At 21.9% G+C, this 17,346-nt stretch overlaps 2 protein-coding genes across 5 annotated transcripts; one reads left to right on the top strand and one right to left on the bottom strand.

Annotated features, from left to right (window-relative positions):
- Positions 1 to 445: 445 nt before the first annotated feature.
- Positions 446 to 9,151, bottom strand: LOC410007 (putative phospholipase B-like lamina ancestor). Of its 2 annotated transcripts, none has more exons than XM_393495.6 (7): positions 8,958 to 9,151; positions 4,451 to 4,709; positions 2,718 to 2,867; positions 2,238 to 2,484; positions 1,846 to 2,093; positions 1,397 to 1,637; positions 446 to 1,314 (listed from the first exon to the last, which is right to left on the bottom strand). In XM_393495.6, the coding sequence occupies exons 2-7, from the start codon at positions 4,558 to 4,560 to the stop codon at positions 676 to 678; spliced, it is 1,635 nt and encodes a 544-aa protein (XP_393495.3). In that variant the 5' UTR covers positions 4,561 to 4,709; positions 8,958 to 9,151; the 3' UTR covers positions 446 to 675. The 2 variants fall into 2 exon arrangements, with proteins under 2 accessions (XP_393495.3, XP_006563999.1); XM_006563936.2 differs by having other exon boundaries at positions 1,397 to 1,550.
- On the top strand, positions 9,148 to 15,984 carry Tbh (tyramine beta hydroxylase). 3 transcript variants are annotated; one of them, NM_001077824.1, is made up of 13 exons: positions 9,210 to 9,266; positions 12,935 to 13,031; positions 13,202 to 13,319; positions 13,413 to 13,566; positions 13,645 to 13,791; positions 13,869 to 14,116; positions 14,183 to 14,336; positions 14,496 to 14,664; positions 14,719 to 14,759; positions 14,836 to 15,066; positions 15,143 to 15,271; positions 15,336 to 15,510; positions 15,609 to 15,730. In NM_001077824.1, exons 1-13 carry the CDS (start codon positions 9,210 to 9,212, stop codon positions 15,728 to 15,730), a joined length of 1,842 nt encoding a protein of 613 aa, NP_001071292.1. The 3 variants fall into 3 exon arrangements, with proteins under 3 accessions (XP_026295143.1, NP_001071292.1, XP_026295144.1); XM_026439359.1 differs by having other exon boundaries at positions 14,496 to 14,759; positions 15,609 to 15,984; XM_026439358.1 differs by lacking the exon at positions 12,935 to 13,031 and having other exon boundaries at positions 9,148 to 9,242; positions 14,496 to 14,759; positions 15,609 to 15,982.
- Positions 15,985 to 17,346: the final 1,362 nt, after the last annotated feature.

Genomic DNA, 17,346 nt, shown 5'->3' with positions numbered 1-17,346 from the left:
TTATATATATATTTATATATAATAATATTTTTATTAATTTATTTAATAATAATATAAATAAATAAACAAAATTTTTAATATTTTTTATTTTGTATATTTAAACTAATATAAATAACGTGTATTTAATATAAATAACGTATATATAATATTTCTTTAAATTTTTTATTGAAATATCCAAGTTTCATTTTAATAATAGTGCTATGGTATTGACGGATCAAAATTAAATTGCTTATAATTAAAATAAATTTAATATTTTTTTATATTAACTTTTGTTTTATTTTGATATTTAGAATTGATCCTTCAAAGATATTTTTTTTTATATATGTATTAAATTTTAAATAAAAATATTTGATAATATTTACATAATATTTACATAAAAGTATTTGATAATATAATTTTATTTAATATTTGAAAAAGGATTTGGAATAATATTAATAAAATGTAATAAATTTTTATTTTATTTTATTTTATTTTTTAACATTTCACCATAGGTGGCTAACATATGAGCCAGTTACAAAATATTTAAATATTATGATACAATAAAAAAAATTCTGTCTAAAAATCCATTTGGTAGAAATTCATAGAAAAATCATTTTTATTTTATTAAAAAATCTTTGAAAAGTTTGAAAAAAAGTATCAATCAAATAAAACTTCAATGTAATTAATTAAATCTAATTAAATCCAAACCCATTTTGGTGTAACACTTTCGAAATTGAAAGTATCTGGATGTCCTACATGTGAAATATTGGGAAAACTTTGTGACCACTTGAATGGTGTTCGAGATTGTGATGGTCCAGAAATAGCTTCGAAACCTTTGAAACCATCTATATCGACTGTTAAAATCTTTGTATCTATAATACCGTATGGTATAGGCACATCCTCTAAATCTCCACGAAACATTAATTCCTGCAAATAATCTGTCTTTTGGTTTACAGCAGAGCAACCTTCCTGGCTGCATCCACGCATCATGTTTCGAAATTGCTCAAATGTAGTGATGTTCTTTTGTAAACGCGTTAAACGAGTTTTCCAGAGATTTAAATTCTTTTTGGCAGGTTGTACGATATTGTTAGTACTTTTAAAATTTGATATACCAATATAAGATATAAAACCGATTTTCTTGAACTCTTCAGTGTAATTTATAGGAACAGTAATGCTTGGTAATTGTTCCACTAATAATAATGTCATGGAACGTGGTTCGAAGATTATCCATTGAAGTGCAGAAGCACCGTCATTTTGATAAGACAATGTATTAAACCAAGATTGACTGTTTGTTGCTAATCGATTTGCCGCCATTAATCTTACAGTTAGCATTACCTATATTTTTTATTATTAGTATTATTTAATTAATTTTTGTATATAAAATATTTATATAATAAATATAATAATTAATTCATACATAATCATCTGGATATAAAAAACTCCATTCAGTTCGATTTGTCATTAATAAAGATGTTCCGGTAACAACCAATTCACGATTTTCTCCATTTATTAAATAGAATTCATCTCGGGATGACAATGCTCCGGGATAAGATGACATCACAATCGATCGACTAGGAATTAATGCAGCAGTTTTTGTTACAGGTAGTATATGATAACCAAATGTATATTTTTTTAAAAGTCTTAACATCTGAGTATATCTACAAAATTAAAAATAAATTTTTAATTTATTTATATTAATTTAATTATTATAAAAAATTGTTTGTTTGAATATATTTGATGGAATTTATTTGTATAATTATACCTACATTTATTATAATTATCCTTGTCGCTTAAAATGCAAAACTCATCAGTTTATATTTAAAATTTTTAGACAAAAATTGAATAATCAGTTGATGATTCACTTACGATGCTGATGTATGATGACTAATTGCAATTAATGGTCCTGAATTTTCTCTTGGAAGCGATTTGAAGTAGATCATGGAACTTACTAAGGAGTCAGAAATATTGAATATTTGTTGGAAACCACATAAATCAGAAGCCAAGGCAAGCCAGAGAAAATCTTCTGATTCTAATGAGGCCGACACACGACTTCGACGTACAGCAAATTTCCAACCAGCTTCTAAACCATCTAATTGAGCGTAAAATAATCGTACCTAAGCAAAAATTAATTTTAGTTATTTTCATTATATTTCATTATATGCAATAATTGTATTACATATTATATTATTATTATATTATATTAAATATTTTTTTGATTATAATGAAAATTGAGTAAAAAATGATGATTAGTTGTGTACCATATGCCAAAAAGAATCAGTAGATTCCTTCAGTTCAGCGCGTTTACGATTAACGGCAGTGTTATCTCGAAGATATCGCATTAACTTTCGGCATTCGATAGGTTTTGCTTCGCATTCTAATCTTATAGTATTGTACCAATGATGATGAATCAATTGCCAGGTAAGACTACCTTCTAAAAGTCCGGCAGCATAAGCTTGTACAGTGTCTGGATATTTTGACGATGTTTCTATTTCGATATAGGACCATCTAAAAAATTATTTCAATTGTTATTTTCTCTTTTTCTCTCTCTCTCCTTCTCTTATAGATTTTATTATTCACACATAATGAAATTAAGAAAAATTTATTAAAAAATTTATTAAAATATTTTTATATTCTATGAATTTTAATGAATTTCTTTTTATTCATATTTATGGTATATATATGTACATATTTGATCTCTTAATCTTATTTAATGAATAGATGTAATAGCATTGACCTACCCATATTCGAAGATTCCAGTTTTATAATAAGCTCGAGCTGCATGTAATGGCACAGCAGTTAGATCATTGCCTTGGCCCCAGAAGTCAATACGATATCCTCCTTTACGGTTCCATAATACAGTAGCTGAATAGATACCATCTTGTTCGACACTGTCAATATGCAAAAATATATAATTATAAAAAATTTAATTATATTAATAATATTAAATATAATTTAAAGTGTAATTATATTATACTATATTATAATTATATTATTATATTTATATATGTATTGATTATGAGACAGATTATAGTTTTATAATTCATCAAAATGTTATAAGAAAAAATTAATAATATTTAATTTTTTTACATTTTTATATACTATATATATATTTATCTCACAATAAATTTTTATTTAATGAATTACTTTTTAGCTTAATTTTCAAAAATATTATTAAAATCAATAAGAAAATAATAAGCATTCATGATAATAAAGAATAAGGATAATAATAGATCAATAATTAATTAAACAAAAAATAATAAAATATAAATAATACAATAATATAAATAATATAATATAAATGTAAATATAAATAAATATAAAATAATAAAAAATAATACTTAAAAAATTTAATTTAAAACTATATTCAAAGCCAATTTATACCACACGCAATGATAACAACCGATGTAAATAACAACGACGAACACATTTCAAACAGATATAAATATACATATGTATAAAGTAACTTTTATTATCTGTTCGAGGAAATTATATTATCTGTTGTGCACGCGGCGAACAAGATAAACAAATATATTAAGTACGCAAAAGTATTTGAACCTCGGAAACGGAGCATGTACACGCACCAGTCGTACTACGATAACAGCAAGAATGAATTCGAGAAGTCACATGTCGCGTTATTCGATCCCCATATCGTGATCGGTCTCATCCAATTCGTTACTATCAGAGTTGAAAAAATAATTAGTTAAAATTTTCGAATAAAGTTACTTTAAGTAATTACTTATTAAAATGCTTGAATAATATTTATTCGTTTATCTATTATAATTGATATTTATATATCTTTTTATATATCTTGACCATTTAGGATTATAATTATTTACGATTATTATTATTTTTTAAATAATAAATTATTGAAGTAACTTTATTTGTAATTTCAACTATTAAATTTTGCCCATAACTAATTACTGCTGAAAAATTGATGTTTTTGAATTTGTTGCAACTTGTTGCATGCGTTTTATGTTTTATGTTATATGTTTAATTTTAAAGCGATTAATATTATGGTAAAATATTAATTTTAATATTATTAATCTTGCGAGAAAGAATAGTTGTTTTTTGAAAAAATTTTAATTTCATTGGATGTGTTCTACATCGAAATTGCATTAGAAACATAGAATTGTTTATATATCATAGGATCTTTTTTTTATAAGGAGAATTTTTTACAATTAAAGTTAATTTTATTAAAAATATTTTTCCTATTTTTATATTTATATTTTATAAATTTTCATATTTATTTCATTTTTTGTAATTATTTTTATTTTTTTATCATTACTTTTAATACTAATATTACATATTCTTATTTTTCATTTATATATATTGAATTATTTGTATATACAATATTTTTTTTTTATATTGTACTTATATTTTCTATTTTATAAAATAATCTATATTAAATTTATAAATATGTTAATATATTATAAAATTAATAATATTATTTATAATGAATTAATAAACCTACTGTCCAAATTCACCAAGAATTATGGCTCCAATTCCTAGCAAAGCTACTGCAACGAGAATGTAAGTAGAGATGCGTGTCTGCAGCCAGGAAGCTCCTACTACCTTCAGCATGGCTCATTGATAAGTTATACACCTTGGTTAAAAAAAGAAAAAGCTGAAAAGCACGAATTTCGCGTTCTCAACCCATCGATTACAGAAGTTTGATCTTCGACTTCCTCAGGCGTTTCAATAGCTGCCGATATGCGCTTGTTCCGTGATCACTAGAAACAAGGAGTTTTCAATCCAATTAGAATAATCATTAGTTGATTTAGTTTTTATATAATAACTTAAATATATAACTAATCAATATATTTGACGAGACACCATTTGATTTTGAAGGCAAAAATAAAAAATAATTATCGATTCAAGCTTATTTATTAACTTATAAGATGAAGCAAGATGGGAAGAAAATGCAATGACGATATAACAGAAAAAGAGCGATCTTATTCTATTTGCATCTTGCTTCATTTAATGGGAACTTTAATTGCTTATAACTTCATAAATAAGCTTCAATCGGCTTTTGTATATCAACTGTAATAACTAGCTTCGAAATAAAAGAAGCATTTATCATCATGCAAACACAAGATTTACGACAGGAAAATAGTAAAGCTATTTTTAACAAAACTGTTAATTGCAATATACAGATCGCATGCTTCGTTAGAATTTTTCATCTCGAAAGCGAATTGCTATCATAAATCCAGATTTTTTCCCTTCTCCTTAATCCTTAATACAAGATTTGGCAATCTTAATCGATGAAATGCAAAGGAAATTTCGTTATCTTACTAATCCTAGACGTGAAAAACAATAATCAATCGCTTTCAAATTTTATGCAAGAATAATAAAATCAAAGCCGCTTATTTGGAGCCGCTTAATTTTCAAATTTTCAACTCAATATACGCTAAATAAAATAAATTTTATATAAAAACTGAACATTATAACTTCATTAACTTCACATAACTTTAATAAATCTTTTTAACTTTATAATTTTATATCTTTATAACTTTTGTGTTTATTTGGATCTCTAGAATCGACTTTCTTCTCTCTCTGTTATAATATTGATAATTCAATGAGCATTAAATTATTTTGTACATAATAAATTGTGGATAATTTTTACGATAATATCATTCATTATAAAATCTTTTATAATAAAATTTTTCTATATTATAATATAAAATGTTATCATAAAAATACAAAAATTGTTAAAGAAATCAAAGATAAAATTAATTATATATGCTTTGATGAAAAATCGAGTTTGATCACATAAGAACCAAATAGTGTTTGTTTTTTATAAATTGTCTCATGTTCCATCATTTATTTGTTTCTTTATTTGATTTTAATCGATTTTATACTGACATGAAACAGAAACAAGATTAAGGTTGAATTTTTTTTGACATTTGTGATAATAAACGTATACATATAAAACATACAAAATAAATATAATTTTATTGTTAATATCAAGCTTTATATTTTTCTGGAGAATAATAAAATTTTTAGTAAAAAAAATATATTTAATTGTTAATTGAAATGTTCTAATATTATTATGATAAAACTATATTATAATTTTATATTATAATTATTGTTAGTTTTTGTGAAAACACCTTTTTAAAATAAAGATAATTAAAAGATTCTAGATACATAATCTTAGAGATTGTAGACGAAGGTTAAGACTTGAGTTTTGCGACATTTAGGTTGATATTTACAATTAGATGCATTTAGTTCTTTAATTATCATTTACTTGACGAAGTATTAATATCAAATTGCGCAATTGTAAAATACTATTTATTTTTAAATATTAATAGACAAACTTACCAGTAACTATGGCATTAAATTTTTAAATATTGCATCAATAAATATTTTATATATGATATACATTAAAAATGTTATCTAATTTTAAAGAAAATTAAATGGGTCGAATAAAATATGGTTATGAATAAACAAATAAATTTTAATACAAAATTAAAATTTTGTATATTCATATATTTCAAAAATTAAATGTATTGTTATGATAATTTTAAAATTTTAAAATTTATAATAAATTCTATAAATAAATATATATCTATAACTAATTTTATATTTATATTTTGTAAAAAAATTGATTTTGCAATAAATATTTCAATTTCTATCATTCAATTTATTTTCTATTTTATTATATATTTATATATTATTCGTTTTTTTTTTTTTTAGTTTAGATTATTGATTTCTCTTATTGACGATGATTTCACCGTTTAAAAACGGATTGCAAGAACTGAGCCAACTTTCTCATTACCGTCAAAATTCGACATACTATTTATATCAATTATATATAAAAATATTTTTGTTTTTTTCTATAGTAAATTATATTTATTATTGACAAATAATGCTAGTTAAGCAAAAACTGAATTCCATTAACATATATTTAAAATATTTCAAAAATAAATTTAACTCTATAAAACTTCTTAGAGATATTATAATAAATCTAGAATATAATATTTGATAACAATTCATATGATAGTTTTTATAATTAAAATATATTTTAATATGAATATAAAACTATATTTGAACATCTTAAAAAAGTGATAAAATCTTTATATGTAAGTAAATTATGAATATCTAAATATAATATATAAATATCAATATAATACATTAATATTATATACATATATATATATATATAAATGATAATATATTATATAATATATAATATTATTACATAATAATCTTCTTTTCTTCAGATTTTCTACATAGATAGATTTATTTAGTAATAAATTGTATGAATCATATCAATCAAGTATTATGTCGTAATCGAATAGCAGATAATAAGATTGGAATCAAGCAGATCTATAAAAGTGGGTGTGTCAATCGGAAAAATTTATCTGCTTTATATACTATGTATAAGTTATATGTATACATAAATTCAATTCAAATATATTTCAAATAAATATATAATTTATAATAATCTATATTTATATAATTTTCTCTGTCTAAAAATTGAAAATTATATACATTTTAATATGTATAAAACATCAAACGATTTTTATCAATAACAAAAACAAATACTGTTTTTATATTTATACTTAAATTTAATTATTTTATTTATATTATTTAGATATTCAATATATTGACAATTAATATATATAATATATTATATATATTATTTATATTATTAATAATGTATATTATATATAAGAATATGTGAATTGCACTTTTTATAATTATACAAAATAAATTATATATAACTTAATTATATATAATTAAGTAAGAATTAGAAATAATTATTACAAAAATTAAAAAAAAATATTAAAATTTTTTTTAATAATATTAATTTTATTAATAAAAAATAAAAAATTAGTATTTTTGTAAAACTATATACAAAAAAATAAAATATAAAGAAAAATAATTAATTGCTATAAGAAATATAAAATAGTAGAATATTTTAAATATACGGAATTAAATAATATTTTTATAAAATATTAGCCAAAAAATATTATGTGGATGCAATTCATATGAATCAAATCAATTCATAGAGTCATGATTTCTTCAATCGTCTTATCATTCGCCAATTATCAATCTGATGTGAGTCATTGTAATACACTTTAATGTGAAATACTAATTTTCAATTATTATTGAATGATCTGAATAGGCATATATTACAATGTTATATTAAATATTTTTTAATCTCTTTAAATCTTTTTAAATTTTGTTTACAATTAATGTAAATAAATCAAATGCATTTCAATAATATAAGAACTTAAATTATTTTCTGCTAATAATAAGTCATATATATATGTGTAAAAATAACATAGATTTTAAATTTATTTTAAAATTTCAAACAAGAAGCAAATAATGTAAAAAAAATTTTAGAATAAAATCTAAGAGAAAATTTAATTATTTTGATGAAATATTGATATATTAAATAAATTAGCAATTTATAAATAAATATTTATTGAATAATTTTTTATGTTGAAAACGCTGCATAATCGTTTTTTAAAAAAATATTTTAAATTTTATTATTTTAATCATTTCTATTCAATTTTTATTTATATCATATATATTTTCATTAAATAAAGTCTCCAAATATATAAACTAATGCATATTTTCATGAATAATACATATTTTCATATTAAATTAGAAAAAAATTCTAATTTTTACTTCGAAGAATTTACTATTTAGAAAACTAATAACCAACTTCGCATGATACAAGAGCGCGGCAAGCAAATTATGACCACGTGAATAGAGTTACAGTATTATCTACTTCGCTTAAAAAAAAAATAAAATTAAACAAAATAAACGGAAAGAAAAATAGCAACTAAAACTCCTTATACAAAAATTCCACATAAAAAAATTAAGTTGAAATTACGAATTTTTATAAATCGTGGACGATTTATCGATCAGTCGTCTCGAAAGGAACACATATTTCTATTTGATGCAATGTGCGCGTCTGAGTCATACATTCTTTTTTTTCTTGTGTAATTCTACATTTGATCACTCACCGTGGGTAATGCAAGAGAATTTATATTCAAGCGCGTTGAACACGGATAAAAAATCAATCATTCGTACGGAGATTACATTCCTTTGATATACTTTTTTTGTCGCGACTTTACGACGTGGACCAGTTGCTCCGACACTGAAGTCCAAACGCGAGCACTCGCTGCTTCTCGACTGTCGCAGTAACCCGTCGACCAGAATTTCGAGTTGTATGTTCCCTTTCTACCCTGCATAAGCCAACCGGCGTTGTCTTTGTTATGCCGTTGCCACTGCTGGATCATAATATCATGGTACCCTGCACCCGTATTAATGCCGTAATATGCTCTTATCAATTCTTATCAATTTTTTTCCTTCTTTTAAGTTTTTTTGTGCAAAATAGATGTATTGAATAATTGTATTAATGTTATTATTTAAAAGTATAAGATTATATTTCTTAATTTTAGATATTTTAAAAAAAATTGCCTTATTTTAATAAAATTTCTTTTATATTTAATTAATTTAATTTAATATAAATGTATAAATTTAAAATAGAATAATTAATTATTCTACTTTAATAATTGGTTAATTAATAGAGTAAAGTAAAAAGAAGAAATAAAGTAAAGTATGAATTTAAAATAAATTATATATGAATGTTTTGACTTTATAAAATTATTAACGTATTTTTTATTTAGATGTAGTAATAATACGTAGTAATATTAATGTTACAATTAAAACTAAATAAAATTGTAAAAATTTTGACAATGTAAAATGAATTGTCTACATAATAAAACAAAATTTTAAAAACTTAAAAATTTTAATTTATACAGCAATTTTTAGTTTGTTTTTTATTTTAGCAAAAATAATTTATATAAATAATTCTTTTTTAGTAAGAGTAATTTATCTAAATGATCACTTTTTTATTACAGTTTCCAAACATCTTATATTTATGATACATACATTTATCTTTGAAGCATCATTGATAATATATATCTAATAATTTCATAAAAAGATTATTTTAAATAAGATATTTAAAAATTGGTATAATTATAATTAAATATAGAATAATTTTTTTTATTTTATTTTTTACTTTATTATATAACAATTAATTAATGCACAATTGTTTAGTAAAATAGTTATTGCTGTTAAAACTTAATGAGCTTTAATTGAATATAATTGAAAATTTTAATCGCTCAGCAACTGTGAATGACCGAATAAAGACTACACTATTTAATCAGATTACGCAAGGAATGATGCTAATTTAGTGGAATTTATTTGCTGTCGTATGTAAATTCCAGAATATAATATTCCAACATTGTTACTTAAGTTAATAGTTGTAATTTTTTGTTGAATAAAAAATATTAATAATTATATATAAATCGAAATATTTGCAAATAACAAAATGAATTCACATGAATTCTATGACAATACGTATCAAGAAATTTTTCCAATGAAGGAGAGATTCAAAGTATTACAAATGTACAAATGTAATTATTATTTTCAAGATAATTTATTCTTTTTAATTTTCTTTTAATTTGAGTTAGCTTATAAGTTTTATTTCTGTAAGAAATTTAATAAACTATTTTGATAAAATTATTTGTTGTGTAAAGATTTTATATATTAGAAATTTCACATACATTTATTAAATATTCAAAATATGTATTATATGTACTTATCCTGTTTAATCTATACTTAATCCAATATTATATACATCATATTATATACATCTGAATTATTAATCTTTCATCATTTAATCTTATTTAATTTTATTTAATCATTGATTTAAAAAAAAATATTCGCAAATATATATTTTCATATTTAAACTTTTATTCTATTACTTTATTTATAATTAATATTTTATTTGTAATTGTCAGATTATTTTTACCGTAGAATTTTTTTTATATCTATTTAAATAATTTGTTACATTTTTATCAAAATTAATAAAAATTGTTTTGATTAGAATTCCATACTTAGACGATTAATTATTAATTTAAAAAAAAAACATGCTATTTTATAAAATATTATTTCACAATAAAATAAAATATTTGATTTTTAATGAGTCAAAGATTTTACTAATATATGATAATTATATAAAAAATTATTATTATTAATTTAACAAAACATAATTACATAATACGAGATTATAGATTTTTTAGGTAGTTGAAATGATTAAAATGTCCGATTACATTTAACCTCATCAGCTTTTAAAAATTACTAATATTTTTTTGATCATAATCACTTTTTCCTAAAATATAATAATAAAAGATATTTTTATTAATAAATCTATATGATAAGTTTTATCAAATTTTATATCATTTCACGAATCTTAATAGCAATATTATATAAATTATCTATGATATTTCACAATTTATTATTATTCTTTCACAATATTATACGATTAATATTTTGCTAACTAAAATAATCTTGAATATTATATTTCTGAAAATAGAAAATTACTTGTACAAATAATATATTTTCTGAATGAAAATCATATTTTAATTTTAAATAAATATATTCAATAAAATATACTTTTTTCTATTACTTTCTATATTCAATCAAATTTATAAAATTTCAATTATTTAAACATTTTAAAATAAATTCTAAATATTCTAAATATTTTAACATGATAGGTATAACAAAGATTCATAAAGATTTATTAATTTTGTATACTTCATGCATATTTTATAATTAAAAAAGATAAGATTTTATGAAAAAGAATTCTATTTTTTATAACAATTATGCATTTAATGCATTTAATGCAAACTATGCATTTAATTATAATCTATTTAATTATAATCACTTAATTATATTTAATTGATCAATTTTATATATCAATTTTATAATAATTCAATATCAAAAACGAAAGATAAAATATAATAATGTTTTTCAAGAAACGAATCATTAAAAAATTAAAAATTTCGATATTGATGCTATTTATACTATATATTTTTATTGCCTCGAATAATGCTTTTCGTGAGAATTGTTCTCTCAATAAGAATTGCGGAATTTCTTGATTACGATCAGAAGGAGAAGCACGCACTGCGACTGGAATGCAATATGCGTTCTCTGGCATTTGATTATTAAGATATTTTCTTGACATTCCAATATTTTTTTTTCTTTTTTTTTTCTATAAAATTCACTTAATACTATAAATATTTTTATTTACAATTACAAACATTTCTATTCAGATCCAAATTTTCTTATTTAACAAGGAATATTGTACAAAAAATTGAACAAAAAAATATATGATTAAATGTAGATTAAATGTTGTTGTTATAAATAAATTTCATATTAATTTAAAATGAAATATTATATAAAAGATTCCATTACTTAAATTTGATTTTATGACCCCAATCGGTGTAATTTTCCGTTTATTAGAAAATGATAACCTAAGTTACTTACTTTCAAGCAAATAATTAGAAGAAGATGAATATTAATAAGAATATCAAACTTCTAATATTTAAATGAAAATATATAATTAATATAAACAAGATAATAGATAATTAATTAGATGTTAAAATTTAATATTAGATATTAAAGTTTAATAAAAGATTTAGAAGAATAATGTTATATTATCATTTAAAAATTGTTTTGAAACTAAATAATATTTAAATATCTATTTAATATTATATAATATTATATAGAAACCGATATATTTTTTATATTTATTAAATTTATGCTTTAGTTCAGATTTGATATAAAACTTGTATATAAATATAAAACATTAAAATATTAAAAAATTTATATATTTCTTCGTAATTTTATTAATTAAATATAACTTATATTTTTGTCAATTTTTAATAACAATTGAACTAATATTCTGCATATACTCTAATATTACAAAGTTTGCAAATATAATTTTTATTGAAACATTTAACCAAATTTTTTATATATTCATTTTTTATTTTTTTATAATTCTCACTACTTAAAAACATCATATTTTTTATTTGTTTTTTTTTTTTAAATAATTTTATTATTGTGATATTTCTGCGCATGATCGCCGCAGAGAATCGGCGGCAAAGCAGTATTATATGAAGTCTTCGTCCTTTCGGATTTAAAAGCGTTAGTAGAAATTGGTGATAAGAAGGCGAAGGATCATGAACGTATCTGTGAAATTAAATTTTTAAATTATGTGTGAATAAAGAGTTCTATAATATATGTATTAATATTTAATATTTAATATTTATAATAATATTTCATAAAAAAAAAAACATAAATTAATCGAGAAAACTTAAAATGTTTTCAAAATTTTACTTGCTACTTTTGTTTGTAGTTTTAAAAGATGGATCATGTTTATTTTGGCATAATCATCATCAAAATAGAGAAGATAATTCAGAAAGAAAAGATGTTCATACAATTCCGCTTAGTTCAGATATCACTTTCTATTGGAGGTATTTATTTAATATGAAATACATAGTAGAAAATACATAGTATATAGTAAAATAATACATAGAAAAATAAATACATGCAAAAATAATTTCTAGAGTTGATTTTATGAGTGAGATCATAATCGCAGAAGTTCATTATACAAGTATTGACAATACTTGGTTCGCTATAGGTTTTTCAGAGTATGGTAAATTAAAATCTGCCGATTATTGTGTTTTGTGGATTGATTGGCATCGTCAAATTCAATTACAAGTATTTATAATACTTATTTTTAATATATGTATATTTGTAATATAACAAAATTTTTATTATATTACATTAAAATTTCAGGATGCTTGGGCAGATGAAGAAGGAAAATTAAATTTAGATTTGCAACAGGATTGTGAGAATTTTGCATGGAGAAGAAGAGGAAATATAACAAAATTCACTTTTTCAAGGAAATTTGATACTTGCGATGAAAATGATTATATCATGGAGGTCTATATTTCAATCTTTTAATTAATCATTTAATTATTATTTTATAGTACAAAAGAGAAATATTTAAAAATTTATAGAGAGGTACTACACATTTAGTATGGCTAAAAGGTTTAGGACCACTATCATCTTTGACTGGTTTGCAAGTATCCGATGCAGAAACTGCTGGTATGTCTAGAACAGAATTAATCAGGACGCTTCATAAGAAACCAATATTTCCTTCAAATGCTTGGCAGTTAGAAATATTAACAGATCGTGTGAAAGTACCGAACAAAGAAACAACTTATTGGTGCCGTGTACAAAAATTACCTCCTATTTTGTCTCAAAAGTGAGTTTCAATAAAATTTCATAAAATTTTATTTAATTAATAACTTTATGAAATTATTGTTTTTAGACATCATATCTTACAGTTTGGTCCAGTCATCCAAACAGGCAACGAACATTTAGTTCATCATATGGAAGTTTTTCATTGTGCTGGACCAATAAATTTTGAAATTCCTATGTATGACGGTCCTTGTGATGGAGCTGATAGACCAGAGAAAACTCAAGTGCGCTAATTCTTTTGTTATTTTTTATTTATCAACGAATTAATTTATTTATCATTTATATAAGTTAAATATTATTATTTTAACTTTATTATAATTTTTTTATTATAATAAATTATTTTTCATCAATTTTAAAATTATTTCTTTCCTTATCTTTTTAAGATATGTAAGAAAGTTTTAGCAGCATGGGCCATGGGGGCAGATGCTTTTGTCTATCCAGAAGAAGCTGGTCTTTCAATTGGTGGCCAAGATTTTAATCCTTACATCATGCTGGAGATTCATTACAATAATCCTGAATTTCAAAATGGGAACATCGATTCTTCAGGAATTCGTTTCATTCTTACTAAAAGTCTTCGGAAATACGATGCTGGTGTAATTGAATTAGGCTTAGAATATACTGATAAAATGGCTATTCCTCCACAACAAGTAATAAATTAATATAAATTAAAGAAAAGATATATATTACTATAATGAAAAATCAAAATTTATAAAATTATTATAGGAAGCTTTTACTTTATCTGGACATTGCATACAAGAATGTACAGGCATTGGTCTCCCACAATATGGTATTCATATTTTCGCATCGCAACTTCATACACATTTAACAGGCATAAAAGTTATTACTCGTCATATTAGAGACGGGGAAGAATTACCTTTATTAAATTATGACAATCATTATTCCACTCATTTTCAAGAAATTCGACTCTTACCAAAACCTGTTATTATTTTACCAGTAAGAATTAAAATCTAATATTAAACATATGAATATCTTTATATACACCTAGCAAATTTATATAAATTTATTTCAGGGAGATTCGTTAATAACAACTTGTACGTATAATACAATGGATAGAGAAAATATTACTCTTGGCGGATTTGCCATTTCCGATGAAATGTGTGTGAATTATATTCACTATTATCCTAATACTCGATTAGAGGTAATTACATTTTTTACTAAATATTATAATGAAAAAACTAATAAAAAAAATTAATATTTTTTAGGTTTGTAAAAGTGCTATTAGCAATGATGCTCTAAGAACTTATTTTCGATATATGAGAGAATGGGAAAATCAACCAATTAGTATCGATAATGGTATCTCTTCAAATTATAAAAGCATCGAGTGGACCAAAGTTCGCGTACAAGCTTTGCATGATCTATATGAAGCTGCACCTTTAGGTTTTTCATTTCATTCATTTGTGATATATATTTATATTAAAAATCTTAAGTTTTGATTTTAATATTTTAATTAATAATTTTAAATTATATTTAATTAGGAATGCAATGCAATGGATCCGATGGATCTCGACTTCCTGGACTATGGGATAACATAGCAGCTTCACCAGTTAAACTACCCTTACCTCCGCCAGCTCGAAATTGTCCAGAGATTCGTCATTAAAAAATAAAAGATAATAGATTCTATATAAATTTTTTTTCCATTATATAGTGTTATCTATTTCTGAAAATAAAATTAAAATTCATGTTCACGGATTATACATAAATCTAAAGATTAAAAAAATAAACAAAGTGTACTAAAATATAATTCATATACGTACATATACGTAGATTTACAGTGATTTCCATGAATATATAAAATTATTAGCTTACTTATAAATAAAATATTCCGTCATACAATATTTAATATATTTTCCGATTTATATTGTATTATATTCTTTTAAGATCATTTTAATTAATTCTTTTAATATAATTTCATGATCTTAAAAAATACAATTCTATAAAATAAAATAACAATTCAAGTTACAATATAATACTATTGTATTTAAACTATTTCATATAAGGGATAAGTGAAAAAAAAAAAAACTGAAAGACTATTGAAAAGCGTATCTTGGGATAACGATAAATATTATTAATTAAAAGTTTATAAATCTCCAGTATATTTATGCATTTTAAGGGTTCTTTTTGGCAGTACATTGTCTTGCTGCGAATAAGCTAGCTTAATTGAATGTTCATTAACAAATATTTGTTTTATAAAAAATTGGTAATTATAAAATATGAAATAATAAAAATAAAAATAATAATAATAATAAGCATAGTAATAATAATAATAGCTGAAACTTTGTCTTTACAAGTTTTATGAATGTACAAAAGAAGATCGCGTCTTAATGTTAAATATGATATAAAAATTAAAAATATCGAATTATTTACGATATAATACACATGAGCAGATTATACATACATACATACATACATACATGCATACATATATAACATACATGCATACATACACACGCATATGCTAAAATCACGCACACGATAGTTGCCTTGTTTGTTTATCAAGCTCAAAGATATCTTTCGGAAATTAATATAACGCGATCTTTTCTTCTTCTCTGGTAATTTGATTTTGTTTTCTTTTCTTTTTTTTTTTTGTAATTTATTATTGTTTCATTTAATGTATAGGTACAATCTTATATTTTTTTATCGAGTACTCATTAAATATATTTTTTGATCTTATCAATCAAAATCAAAATATTCTAGCGCACAATACAAAATTTTAGCGAGTATTAAATTTGTACTGCCAAATGTGTTTTTTTTTTTATTATAACTCTTTGAAGTATATTTTTGGAATAAAAGATATCAATTGGTTTCTTTTCCTTTTTTTTAAATAAAAAGCAGTTCTTCTAAAAATCTGATGATAATGGAGAGTTAATATATTAGTTATTAATTATATGTAATGATAAAAAAATATCGTTAAGAGTACTATTAATGATATAGAAATTCCAAAATAATTAATACGCAAAATGATTTTAATACTTCAAAGGTTCAATCAAAGTTTTTATTGAAGATATAAGAGAGAATCTTTCTCTTTGGTGCTAAATTAAACTGCACTTAGACTTCTAAGATATTAATCTAAAAAAAAAAAAAAACTTGAAAAAGTAGTTGTTGAAAAAGATTGAAATAATCTTTGCATTTAACAATCAATGCAGCAGATTAATGTATAGATATAATAATAAAATACTCTTTAAACTATTTTTTAAAATTGTATATATAAAATAT

This window comes from Apis mellifera, linkage group LG3, assembly GCF_003254395.2.
Source record: "Apis mellifera strain DH4 linkage group LG3, Amel_HAv3.1, whole genome shotgun sequence".
Classification (NCBI taxonomy): Eukaryota; Metazoa; Arthropoda; class Insecta; order Hymenoptera; family Apidae; genus Apis; species Apis mellifera.
This window is presented reverse-complemented; position numbering and strand designations above follow the sequence as displayed.

Bases quoted from the DNA above. Each gene is read 5' to 3' on its own strand.
- LOC410007 (XM_393495.6), bottom strand. From the start codon at position 4,560: ATGCTGAAGGTAGTAGGAGCTTCCTGGCTGCAGACACGCATCTCTACT. The intron at 2,868-4,450 runs GTAGGTTTATTA...GCATATTGACAG, and splicing joins ATTCTTGGTGAATTTGGACA to TGTCGAACAAGATGGTATCT. The intron at 1,315-1,396 runs GTATGAATTAAT...TAAAAAATATAG, and splicing joins TTTTATATCCAGATGATTAT to GTAATGCTAACTGTAAGATT.
- Tbh (XM_026439359.1), top strand. From the start codon at position 9,210: ATGCCGTTGCCACTGCTGGATCATAATATCATGGTACCCTGCACCCGT. The intron at 14,337-14,495 runs GTGCGCTAATTC...TATCTTTTTAAG, and splicing joins ATAGACCAGAGAAAACTCAA to ATATGTAAGAAAGTTTTAGC. The intron at 14,760-14,835 runs GTAATAAATTAA...AAATTATTATAG, and splicing joins TGGCTATTCCTCCACAACAA to GAAGCTTTTACTTTATCTGG.